Genomic DNA, 12641 nt, shown 5'->3' with positions numbered 1-12641 from the left:
AGATCTGAGCCAGGTCGTGTCCCCATCACGGCTCAGTCGGGTGAAGCTCTGCTCAGAGAGAGCCAAGGCCAGGCTGCTCCGAGGGCACTGGAGAAAGACTGACCTGAACTGCCACATCAGACACCACCCACAGCTCACAGAGCTTCCTTCCCTCCCCACAAACCTCCATCCTTCCAAATGATTCTTTAAACTCTTAAGTCATCCAGAATTCCAGGAAGGTGAATGCTGGCCAAGCTGGAGCATTCCTGCTTCCTACTTACCACAGTCTCCAGTATTTTACATGCTTTGCTTTCTCTATGTGAGAACAAACAGTGAGAGTTCTTGTCCTGCACACAGGGCGAAGAAAGCACGAAGAAAATGATGCAAATTGCACCCATGATTTACGAGTTCAGAGCCAGCTGGGTTAGTTCAGCTGTCAGGTTTCTCCAGTAAAGCTCACACCCTGCTCCTCAGCAGCCTCACACGGAGGGGTTTGTTCCTGGTGCTCCCTGTGTCTGTGCAAGGGGAGCTGGTGCTGCTGTCAAACACAAGATTATCGAGTCCTCTGACTGGAAAAAAATACCCCCAATTTATAGCAAAGTGGTCAAGCAGACTGTACACAATCTTCAGACAGGTACCTTCAAAGCTAAAGGCACAGATCAGCAGAAAAGGTTTGCAAAGGTATTTATAACAGTCCTCAAATCCAAAAAAAAGCAGTTTATCAGGGCAGATGGGGCGGGTTGGACATGTTACACTTGTTCCTCCTCCCTCAACCCACACGTGGGGGCTCTGTGCTACAACAAGACTTAAAAATCAAACCCACAACTCAGTCACAAAAGAGAACCCTCTGCAAACTGCTGGAGAATAAATATTTACACTGCACGCTCGGAATACTATACAGGTATTAAATTACTTCTGTTTTTAAAAAAGAGAAGAATAAGAAAGCTTTTTTTTACCTAAAAAAAATGGAAAAAAATACAGAGCAAAGGCAAGCCACAGCGAGTGTGTGTGTGCTTGAGTGTCCACAACAAACTGAGTATCCAAAACAGGACAAAAATGCCAAGGTTTTGTGGAAATGCCATCAAAAAGAGTAGGTACAAAAGTGACATATTTTGCAATGCAGCCCAGTTTTACTGCAGCCCAGCTCCCTGGTACCAAAGAAAAAGGAATCTTCTGGTTTGCAAGTCAGCACCCATTCTAAGCAAATCTATTTTTGAAGGAAATGATCACAATTTGTTTCTTTTTTTAATATGTGGGCAAAGGAAAGGTGACATTTAAAGAAGGATTCAGTCTGGCTCAGGGGAGATGGTGCAAATGGGAGGAAAATTTTACTCAGGAAAAATAAGATTACTTGAAGCTGACAAGGAGACACCTGTGCCTTCACTGCACTTGACTTTTCCTAAACCTCCCTTTCTGGTGCTGTCAATAGTGTGGAGTGATGCAGAATGCAACAGCTTGCCCACACACTTTCTAATTTAAATAGCCACTGATTAATCCCAAAAGGTGGATGAAGCCTGGAGCAGGGAAAGCAGGAGGATAACTGAAGATCACTGCTATAAGTAAAAGGACTTCTATTTTCAAGTACTGGACTCTGCAGGAATATTTCAGTTTGGGCTGTTTATTGGTGCTGCAGGTTCCTTTACTGTAAAGGCAGGTAAAGTGCTGCCCCTTGCCTTGGAGAGATGCTCAGACTGACCAGAGTGAGCCCAGAACCCTCAGCAGGGGTTCAGAACATTTGGCTGTGTAAGGCACCTTCCTCCCTCTCTCCTCTTCCTCTCAGTGAGCCCCAGAATTCCCAGCTCCCACCCTAAACACACCCCAAACACCCTTCCCAAGCACTGCCCCAGAGGGTGCAGCTGATCCTGACAGTGCCAAGGCCACTGCTCAGCCCTGTCTGTACAGCAGACCAAGATTCTCCATTCATTTTCCCAGAGGAAATAAAGATTCTCCTTTTATTTCCCCCATGGAAAACGTCTGCTCCTTCAAGCTGGAGCATTGAGCAGGATTTCCTGGGGAATCCAAGAAAGGTCAGGGTCCACATGGCAAGAGGGAGACCAGAACGTTCAGCTTGGTTGGCTAAAAAGGACAAAGTCCCATCCTAAGTCTAAAGAGAAGAGGAGGAGGAGGAGGAGGAGGAGGGTGTTCTAGAGCCCGTGACACCTTGCAAGGGAAGAGCAGTGACAGTGACAAGGCCCACGTGCCATCCCAATCCATGGTGCCTCCCATGGCAGGAGATCAGAGCTCACCACGGACGCGGCACAGGGATGGAGAGGGGATCCAGGTGGCTGCAGGTGGCTCCAGGTGGCTGCAGGTGGCTGCAGAGGGGATCCAGAGGGGTCACAGCAGGGAGGTTCCCGGGTTCTCCAGTGCCCAGACCATGGAAATGCTGTGCTGAACTCGGATGCAGTGACCTGCTGCACATCCACACGTCTGAGGGCAGGCGCTGCTGACGAGGGAAAGGCTTTGTATCCGACAGGGAGAGCATTTTTCCTACCCTGCTCCCATCTCCAGGACCTCCATGCACACCCAGGCACAGGGAGCATCCCAGCAGGAACAGGGGCTCTGCCCCCTGCAAGGTGCTGGGGACAAGCAGGGCTCCTCTGGGCAGGACCAGCTGCCAAGCCCTGCTGTGAGGTGCCAAGCTGGACACTTGGCCACGGCAAGGCCACACAAGCTGGACATGAGGCTCGTTCCCACCGTGGTTCAGTGATGCTGTGTCCTGCTGAGGGTCTGGTGGCTGGAAAAAAAAAATCTGCTCCCAGGAGGATGAAGGTAACTCTGGAAGCTGCTGTGGTCCAGCCTGGCAGGACTGGAGGTGGCTCCACCAGTCCCGTGGGGCTCTGAGAGCTGTGCCTGTACCAACCACCAGAACCAAAACCGGCAGAGAAGCACCGGGAGCTGCCAGCCTCAACCTTGGCCGAGTGCCCAAAGGACAAGAGGAAGCTCTGCTCCAGGTGAAGGCCAGGATATCTTCCACATCCCAGCCTGAAGTGGTCACTCAGCACCTGACCAGGCTGGGAGCCAACGTCTCCTTCAGCCCTGGTGACCTGAGGGGCAGGACCTGGGATCCTTCCAGGTGACAACTTGAGATTTATCCTGGGATGAAGCCCCACACCTGCAAAGCAGCACAGGCTTCTTCTAGGAAGCCTCTGCTCAGCTGGCTGTGACCATCTAGTGCTACCAGCTCCTCATCCCTTGGTTTGTACGCATTTATCTGCCTCAAGGTGCTAAACTGTACATATTAGATATAAAAGCTATTAGGACTGAGAAGGTCTGAAGCACATACTGGTTTTGAGACTTTTATTTCAGGAAAAGATTAAAGAATTAAAATAGGAGCTGCCCTGCTGACAAGAAGAGTTCGGTTCAAGCTGGTAAAAAAAGAGCATTATATGCATTGAGCACTGTGCATTTTCAGTCAATATTGGCTCTACTTTCTACTCTACTTTCCTTTGACTAGGAAAAAGGAGTTTCACATGCGCACAGACCCTGGGATACACGGGATTCAATGAGAGGAAGGGAGTAACAGCAAAAAAAACCCCAAAAAAACCCCAAAAGAGTGCTGGGCTTGATCTAACAGAGGCAAGAAAGTGATCTTACAGCTCGGCCCCTGGAACACCAACTCCGACCACCAGCGAGACGGGAGCGAGGACGCGCTGACGGGGCCGACTCGATGGTGCTCTTCAGTAGCTGCAGCTCCCCCTCCACAACCACCTGGGCAGCCACCAAAGCTTGCCAGGCTTCGGTGGCACCTACATTCAGGACACGGCACAGTCACGGGGCAGGAGAATCACTTCTTGCATCCTTCTCCAGAGAGATGTCAGTGTTGTACCTCCAGGCTGCGGACGCCGGCGCGGCCTCGCGCTCCCCGACGGCTTCCCCCGGCTTTCCCCCCTTGTAGGTGCAAGCAATGCAGTCGAGATCAATGGTTAGATCAGGCTCCTGGTGTGCTCTGAGCAAGGGGTCTCTAGACAGCAGTAAGAGCTTGGTGTGGCTGACACCACCCAGGCCCTGCTCGCTCTTCCCCACAGAGCTATAGCTTATTAACAGGCTACTGAGCCTTAATACTGACACTTAGTGTAATGGTTTACAGTAAAGAAAGGATTCTCCTACAAAGCGCCGAAGAGAGGGGGCGGAAAAACCCCACTCCAATCCCTTCCTCTCCCTCTCAGAGTCTCTGGAGCATCTCACAAGCAGGGAAAGGAGCTGGGGAGGCGAGGTCCCGTCGGGGCGTCGGGACGAACGACAGCGAGGACATCGCAGGGAACGAGAGACAAACGGTGCTGGTGCTGTGCTGCCTCAAGCTGGGAGGTGCGCGTGGTCAAGCGGAGCGGGGAGAACTAGTCTTTCTTCAAGTCCCTGGATTCAAAAAGCTTCAGGCGTTCTTGCACAGTCAGGCCTTCCTTCAGACTCTGGGAGAGACAAAAGACAGAGAGCGTTGGGGCACGGGGCGGGAGCGATGCTCGGGCAGAGGAGACGAGGCAGCGAGGAATGGGCTCCGTGGAGGAGGATTAGTGGGACATGCTGAGAGAAAACACACGGGTTACTGGCGGGTGGTGCCTTGAGACAGGGTGAGATTGCAAACGGACCAGGCGACGAACCAGAAGCGAATGAGAGGCACATCATGCTGCAAGCGGGATTGGCTGACTTGGGAATGATCCCCGGAGCTCACAGGGCACTGCTGGATGGGACAATTCCAGTGGAGGGAGCCCCAGGCAGCCCAGCTGGGATCTGCTATGCTGAAGCCCAGATGCTGAGCAGGAGCTGCAGGCTGGTCCTTCCCTGCAGCACCCATGGGGACAGTCCTGGCTCCACTCCGTGCAGGATTTGCTCAAGAAACCCTGGAAACTGCTGTGTGCTGCCAGCCACCATCCCACCCCTTCTCTCACCCCACCCTGGGACTCTCCCAAGCCAAAGATGTCTCAAAGACCAGGGTGAGACAGAGGAATCCTAAATGCTGTTCAGGTCTGGCAGGCTTTGACGGTCGATCCAATTCAGATGCAGCATCCAGATTTCAAGGCACAACTCTCAGCTGGCCAGCAGCCCCCTGGCATTTGGAATTGTAAAATCCATCACTTACACATGGGGACTCAGTAGCACAGCACTGAGACAGCCAGAAACCCAGAAACACATTGCCTGACTCCTGTGGGGCAGCTTTAAATTAAAACCAGCCTGAGGGGATGCACCAGGCTAATGCCAGCACCCTCCTTCCTGCAGCCCCAAACCTGTGGCACGAGAGACTGAGGAGAGCAAAGAGCTGTCCCTGTAGATGACGAGGCACAGCCACCTCCCATCCCTAAAAACAGCCCCCATAGTCAGGGCTCTGCCTCTCTGTGCCTCACTGCCTGTCCCCACCCCACAGCTCTGCCAGCCTGGTCCTTGGAACTTGCATGGAATTCATGCTGCAGCTGGATAATTATTTGCTTTACAGACCAAGACTTGGCACCTTCAAAGGCACAGACTGGAGGGATGGAAATCAGCTCCTAGGAGGAAAGTCTGAGGGAACTGGGATTGTTTGGCCTGGAGAAGACAAGGCTCAAGGTGACCTTAGAGCCCCTTCCAGAGCCTAAAGGGGCTCCACGAGAGCTGGAGAGGGACTCTGGATGAGAGCCTGGAGTGACAGGACAAGAGGGGATGGCTTTCCACTGCCAGAGGGCAGGGATAGATGGGAGATTGGGAAGAAATTCCTCACACTGAGGCTGGGGAGGCCCTGGCACAGGGTGCCCAGAGAAGCTGTGGCTGCCCCTGGATCCCAGGAAGTTTCTAAGGCCAGGCTGGATGGGGCTTGGAGGAACCTGGGATAGTGGAAGGTGTCCCTGCCCCTAGCAGGGGTTTGGAACTGGATGATTTTTCATCCCTTCCAACCCAAACCATCCTGTGATTCCCTGATCCTACTATCAAGGCAGCCACCTCCCCTTCTCCTTTTCCTTCCCTGGCTGTGGTGCCAAAAGACTCTTCTATCACATCAGGTTGGACTTTTGGGCTGCATTTTCCTTCCCATGTATTTATCAAGGCAGGACTCCATGATAAACTTGCCCCAAGGCTGTGCAGATTCCCATGGTTACTGTATTTCTGGAAATGTTTTTCCTCCCACAGGCCCACAAACACAGAAGGGCTTTGCCAGGCAGCATGGAAATGAGAGCACTAAATTGGCCTGAATTTCCAAACGCTGTGTGCTCTCTTTCCAACGGGCAGCGGAGTCTCCTGGGATGAGTCTCTGAGCACACACTTCCTAAAGGAAGTTTACTTTGGGCCTCTTTAAATGGGAGCAGCTCATGCTCATTCCAGTTCTCGCATCTGATTTCTCAGTGGATGGAAAGAGACACCAGGAATCATCAGACTGTTCTGCCTGATGGCACAAATTCCAGCAAATTCAGCCCCCAGGCAGTCCCACAACCATTTCAGTTGCTGATGAGGAGAGCCTTATGAAGTGAGACTAATGTAGGATGATATCTGTGATAAAGGGATCTTCCAACAGGCTTCCTGGGGCTCTCCACCCACCGTGCTGGGAGCCCCCCTCTCCTAACCTGCCTCTGCAGGTGCTCCCACCTCAGTCTTTGCCATGGGCCAGGAAATTCAGTACTGCTCCAGTTAATGGAGATATCTGGCTCATTAGAGTCAGCCTCATTTCTATCAGCTCCCTCCTTTTGCTGGATGAACTCGGAAGCCTTGGAGGCTCAGGGATATAGAGCAGGAGGAGAAGGTTACTGGGCAAAGAATACTTTTGCTCAGGCATGGATCAACCTGAAAAAGCAGCAACTGTGGGTAAAGGAAATTAGGGCAGTCCAGAAAATTCCCTCTGCAGCTGAGGTGGCTGAGACCATTTTCCATGCTCCAGGCTGTTATGGGAAGTACACTTAAAGACATCCCTGACTCTTCCTGCACCTGGCTAACAGCAGAACAGGTGTTTTCCTACGAGACCTGGACAGTGCTGGAGTTTAGTCTGAGGCATGCAGAGTCATTCAGGCATGCACACTCGGTGTCCCACACTCCCAACACAGTAACCAGGAAAACGTGCCCCACCACGTCCAAATCCTCTCGGTGATGATGAGCTGTGTTGGTGAGGGTGGGAAGAGCAAGAAGACAAGAAGCCAAATTCCCCAGGGAAGAGGCAGGGAGACTGAGTTTCACCGGGATCTGGGGTACACTGACTTCTCCCCTCCCCTTCCCCTTTGCCCAGGAAAAGAATTAGCAGTGAATAAACCTGTCAGTGAGTCATTAAGAGAAGGAGGGCTCTGGTTTGGCAGGGAGGTGTGAGCAGTGCATGCAGAGGTTGGGCCGCTCCCGTGGCGGGTGCCGGTGTGTTTACCTACGTGGCAGGGAACCTGGACTCGGGTTCATTTCAGTTATCCCATGAGACCTGCTCAATAACGGACTGTTGAAGGAAAAAAGCAAAATAAAACAAACAAAAAAAAGAACAAAAACAAAAGAAGAAGCTCATAAATCCCAAGTGAATTTGTGCTGGCGCAGCCCCAGCCCCCCGTCCCGCAGCGATGCCCTGGCACAGCCCCTGCTTCCTCTCCTGTCCTTCCCCACCAAGCAACACACATGGAGACCACACAGAAAGTGATCTGAGTTGAAGTGGTGAAGGGAAACCCAACATCAGAGTGGCCCAGCAGGTCTGGGCTGCCCCAAAATCTGCAGAAGCCTCTCTGTTCACTGGGTGCAGTGCAGATGAGCTGAGGAGCTGCTGCTCGCAGAGCTCCGAGTGTTTCCCCACATGAGCACCAAGCTCAAAGTGTTCTGCCTGCCCTGCAAGGGCCCAACCACTTCAAACATCAGCACGAGACACCAGGTGAGAGGCAAAGCAGGTCTGCTCATGCTGAGCAGCTGCCCTCTGTTTAATGCTGACTCCTGATCAGCATCACTTGCCCTTCCTCATCGCTGTGGTCCCACATGATGTAACTGGCTGCCAAAGGAGAGCTTGGCACAGCATCACTGGGCTTGGGGATCAACAGCAAGCACAGAAGGACCACAGAAGCACAGGGCCATCTGCACCATGTTAACACACAAGCAGAGTGTGTGTTAAATATGCCCAGGACTCAGGCATTGCTGATAAAGACAAAAAATCTTGCAGTGATGAACACTAAAACTAGAATGATGAGCACATTTCCACCTATATTTCAACTGCAAAGAGGGAGCGGATACTGGGGTAGTCCTCCTGTGAAAGACCAAAGAACAAGGTGAACTTCAGCCTTTTTTCCAACCAGGGAGCAGCTTCATGCCTCCAACTGAGCAGGGTCCAGAGTCGGGGAGCGGGCCCTGCCTGGCTGCACACTCAGTCCTTTGGCAGTAAAAAGCCATCCAGGCTGTCACTAGTGGCTGGAAAATTCTTCATTTTGTTTCACTGCCCATTTCTTCCCACTTGGGATTCCCACCGAAGAGAAATGCTGAGCATTCCTCATTCCCATCCCACTGGGCAGGACATCTGAGCTCACCTTTGACCTGATATTCCTTAGTTGCCGGCTAACACTGGATCTGTCTTTCTTCAAGAAATCAGGGTTGCTTTTTGATTTCATAATATCTGGGAAGAAGCAAAAGAATTGGGATTAGCCTGGTGCCCACTGCCTTCCTGCAAGGACAGGGCTGAGGCTCTGCCCTCCCAGCCCAGGAAAGTGCCCCGATGAGCCCGACTCTTAGCGCTGCCCCAGGGGCAGAGGGGGCTTTTGGGCATCCCTGCATCACGAGGTTTTCCTGATGCAAAATGCCAGAAGGCTTCCAAAGCTCATCAGCTTTGGGTTGGAAGGCCAAGTCCTACACTCAGACCCATTACTGCACAAAGGTTTCCACTCCAGGATTCCCGTGTTAGCTCGGGACACCCAGGATTGCTTAGAGCTGCTGGAGGAGGACTGACCATATCCCGATACAGTGGTGTTCACAGGGGATTTCTCTCCCTGAGCTTCTGTGGCTGCTTTCAGCTGCTCTTTCAACCTGCTGATATCACAGTCTGCCTTGGCCTTCACGATGCTCAGCTCCGTGTAGATGTCTTTGTACTTGTCGCTGGCGTATTTCTTATCCTGGCAAGGGAACAAGAACAACCCGATGGAGCCAGACAGACAGCTGGAGCCGAGGGGTTTGTGGATGCACTGAAGAGGAGCTTGGCAAATGCTGACGGAAGAAGAGCCGGCAGCAGGAGAGAGGCTTGGCCAGGGCTACACACGCCCTCGGAGCTGCTTCCAACAGCGATCCGGGGCTGGAGACAGGCAGAGAGCTGAGAGCCAGGGGCCAGCACACAGTGCTGCCCATGCGTGCAGCCCCGCAGCTACAGGGCTGCTTGTGGCTTTTCGTTTTAGCCAAGACACAGAATTCAAGCAGAATTCCCAGAAATGGCCTTGGCTTGTCCAGAGCAAACCAGTTCCACCGCTGTGAGGCTGGGCAGATCTCTGATTGTTTGTGCCATTTAAATCTGATCTGATGTGACAGTAAGTGGGGAAATCATGCTGAAAGGGATGTTTTCCCACACTGTCTCCTTTGTGGGGCAAGTCTGAAGTTGATACATGGAGTGCTTTACTGATGACACCAAAATGGGTATTGAATTACATTCAGGGGAAAAATTAAATATGGTTTCAAATCTGGGTGTAAATGAGCTGAAATCTAAGCACAGACACTCAGGAGCAGAGCACATTAAGAGGATTTGCAGAACCACCCTTGGCATTACCCTCAGTGCTGTCTGCAGCTCGTCTTTGAGGGAGCTGATCTCCTGCTTCAGGTACTGGATTTCGGATTCTTTGACCCGCAGCAGGACCTGTGGAAACAAAAAACAGCATCTTTGCACCTGCGCAGACACTGTGACACCTGCTGTACCCAGTGGCAGTCAAACCAAGGGCTGGAGACTCAGCACCATGCCACCACCACAAAGCCTCTGGTCCACCCATCTTCTGCTCCTCACAACAAAACTCCTCCTGTTTCTCTTGGGAACCTGCCCAAGCTCACAGTGGTGATGTGCTCCCCGCACACCCCAGATTCTGTCCCCACTGCTCTGCATGGATTGGATCCCAGGGACAAGCAGGGGCTGCAGAAGGAAGAGTAAGTGTCTGGCTTGACGTGGTGAGAAGATCAGAATCCCAGAATCTCCAGGCCTCATGCAGCCCATGACAAGAGTGCTGACCAGCCATGAGAGCTGACTGGGGGACGGATGGCTGCGACACCTCTGGCTGTGACACCTCCCAGCTGTGACCCGCTCCCAGGCCGTGACCCACTCCCAGGCTGTGACACTCCCAGACTGTGACCCGCTCCCAGGCTGTGACACTCCCAGACTGTGACCCACTCCCAGGCTGTGACCCGCTCCCAAGATGTGACCTGCTCCCAAGATGTGACCCGCTCCCAGACTGTGACACTCCCAGGCTGTGACACTCCCAGGCTGTGACACTCCCCAGGCACACAGCACTTGTGCCCACCCACGTGCCTGTGTGCAGAGCTCACCTCCAGCTCATAGGCGTCCTTGCCCTGCGTGAGAGGCGACCCAGCAGCCTCTCCCCCGCCCTCCCCGGTCAGCAGGGTCCGCAGTCGCGTGATCTCCGCAGCCAGGCGGTTATTCAGCTCCTGGGAAGAGCAGGAGAGCCGTTGTGGGAAGGGGGAGCACGGCCACGGCCCAGCGCAGAGCCCACGGTCAGCAGGGCAGGACCCTCACCTGGTTGTGGGCGTTGAGCTCCTGGTTCTCCCGCTGGCACTGGCGGAGGGCCTGCCTCTCAGCCTCCAGCGCCTGCGCCAGGTGGGCGTTCTCCAAACACTTCTGGGAATACTGCTCCGAAAGCACCTCCAGCTCCCGCTGCACCGACTGCAGCTCCTCCCTAAGGAACACACCTGGGGTAGTGCCCTCTCCACACACACACATCCCCATGCCCATTCTTCTTCAGGATCCTGGGACAACCCAACAGGGAGCTAAGCACCAAGGATGAGGATGGCCTATTATCTTTGGGGAAAAAAATGTAAGCCCAGAGCAAGTCAATTGTTCCCTCTCCTGGCAGAGCCATGCTTGGGCACCAAAGGGGACAGGAGGTCGTTCTCTCAGAGGTTAAGTGGCAGAACTTTCTCAGGTTTCCAAAAACTGAGCTGAGATCTATCAAAATCTACCTATGAGAAATTCTTCCCTGTGAGGGCGGGGAGGCCCTGGCACAGGTTGCCCAGAGAAGCTGTGGCTGCCCCTGGATCCCTGAAAGTGTCCAAGGCCAGGCTGGATGGGGCTTGGGCCAACCTGGGCCAGTGGAAGGTGTCCCTGCCCATGGCAATGGACTGGAATGAGAGAGCTTTAAGGTCCCTTCCAACCCAAACCATTCCAGGATTCTAAGTTTGCTCTGGGCACCCAGGACCAGGTGTACTTGCACACCTCTCCAACTGATACAGATGTATCAAGGTTGATAAAGCTGACAGGCAGCCCTGCTCAGTTCTCATAGGAGGAGAGCCTTGCCATGGAAAGCTCAGAGCTTCCTCCTCACCTTTTGAATGACCTTGCTGCTGCAGCTGCATTTAAAGCAGCACTGGCTGCTCATCTGCTACTTCTGGGCACCATAGAGCAGCTATTTTGGGTAATGTGGGGACATTGACCTGGAGCCTGGGCAACCAGGAGGCTCTGATGGATGCAGCTGGGTCGAGACCAAGAGGTCCCTGAAATAACCCCAAACTCATTGCCAGGATCAAATGGGAGAGAAGGGTCCCCCACAGAGGATCTCCCTGCAAAATGGCAAGAGAGGGCAGTGATGGTCTTACAGGTACTGCCTTCGGAGGGCCTCGATGTCGGCGTTGACGCTGCTGATCTGGGAGCGCTGGGACTTCTCCAGCTCCCGCTCCAGCTCCTCCCGGTGCGCGTTCTTCATGGCTTCGATGGCTGCGAGGGGCAGCACGGTGTTAGTCAGCACCCAGCACCCTCCACCCACGCCTGGGCTTTGAGGTTTTGTTCATTTTTTAAAAGAACAAAACCAAAGTCAACCCTGCAAATCTCCCGCTGCTTCATGGCCCCTTCAGTCTGTGCCCCAGCAAAGGGGCTTCTGCAAATCCCACTTTTTAACAGAGTCCAAACGATTGTCCACTTCACCCACTGTTTCCTGAACTGTGGGACTCTCAATGCAGAACCCCTGAACTCCAGTGTTTTAACATTCCCTTGGGCACTGAAGAATGAATTCAGCGTGGAATTGGCAATAATTTAACCACAGGAATGACTAATGCCTTTCTGAGTTGGAATGGAAAACAGATCAGACTGTGTAACAGCCAAAGATAGGAGTACCAAGCCTGGAGAAGGACCAGGAGATGGGCACCAAACCTGGATGACCAGGAGATGGACCTCCATCTAAAACATCTTTCCCACAAACCCATTCCCATCTCCTTGTGCAGCCCACCCAGCCCTCATCCCATCCCTGCTCTGTCCCTCAACACCACCCCCGTGTCCCCATCACCACAGAGCTGCCCTGCCATGGGGGATCCCCTGGTACCTGAGATGGTGGCAGCCGTCTCCTCTGCCAGCAGGCGATCCTTCTCCTCCCGCAGCTTCTCCAGCTCCCGCTGGTGCTGCCGCTGCAGGTCCTCGATCTTCTTCTGGTGCGTCTCCTCCATGGCTGCAAAGCCCCTCTCACATGTTGCCTGCAAAGGGAGGAGGGGAAAGGGTTGGCCCAGGAGCACGGGGCCGGTGCCACGGTGGTGGGGAGCCCAGCAGGAGCCACACAGCAGCGGGC

At 53.4% G+C, this 12641-nt stretch overlaps 1 protein-coding gene across 6 annotated transcripts in view; it reads right to left on the bottom strand.

The window, feature by feature from the left end:
- Positions 1 to 3265: 3265 nt before the first annotated feature.
- The window catches only part of MPRIP (myosin phosphatase Rho interacting protein), a 73541-nt gene continuing 64165 nt past the window's right edge, over positions 3266 to 12641 (bottom strand). For 3 of the 6 annotated variants that reach the window (XM_063414633.1, XM_063414634.1, XM_063414637.1), the window contains 8 exons: positions 12402 to 12549; positions 11683 to 11800; positions 10607 to 10766; positions 10399 to 10518; positions 9635 to 9721; positions 8831 to 8993; positions 8415 to 8500; positions 3266 to 4388 (listed from right to left, as the gene is read on the bottom strand). In XM_063414633.1, the coding sequence (XP_063270703.1) occupies positions 4317 to 4388; positions 8415 to 8500; positions 8831 to 8993; positions 9635 to 9721; positions 10399 to 10518; positions 10607 to 10766; positions 11683 to 11800; positions 12402 to 12549 (954 nt within the window). In that variant the 3' untranslated portion in view covers positions 3266 to 4316. Of the gene's footprint in view, positions 4389 to 7285; positions 7352 to 8414; positions 8501 to 8830; positions 8994 to 9634; positions 9722 to 10398; positions 10519 to 10606; positions 10767 to 11682; positions 11801 to 12401; positions 12550 to 12641 lie in introns of all 6 variants that reach the window. The other 3 variants (XM_063414635.1, XM_063414638.1, XM_063414636.1) reach the window with 2 other exon arrangements.

The sequence above is a fragment of the Prinia subflava genome, chromosome 17 (genome assembly GCF_021018805.1).
Source record: "Prinia subflava isolate CZ2003 ecotype Zambia chromosome 17, Cam_Psub_1.2, whole genome shotgun sequence".
NCBI lineage: Eukaryota > Metazoa > Chordata > Aves > Passeriformes > Cisticolidae > Prinia > Prinia subflava.
Note: the sequence above shows the minus strand (reverse complement) of the source record. Positions and strands in the feature narration are given on the sequence as shown.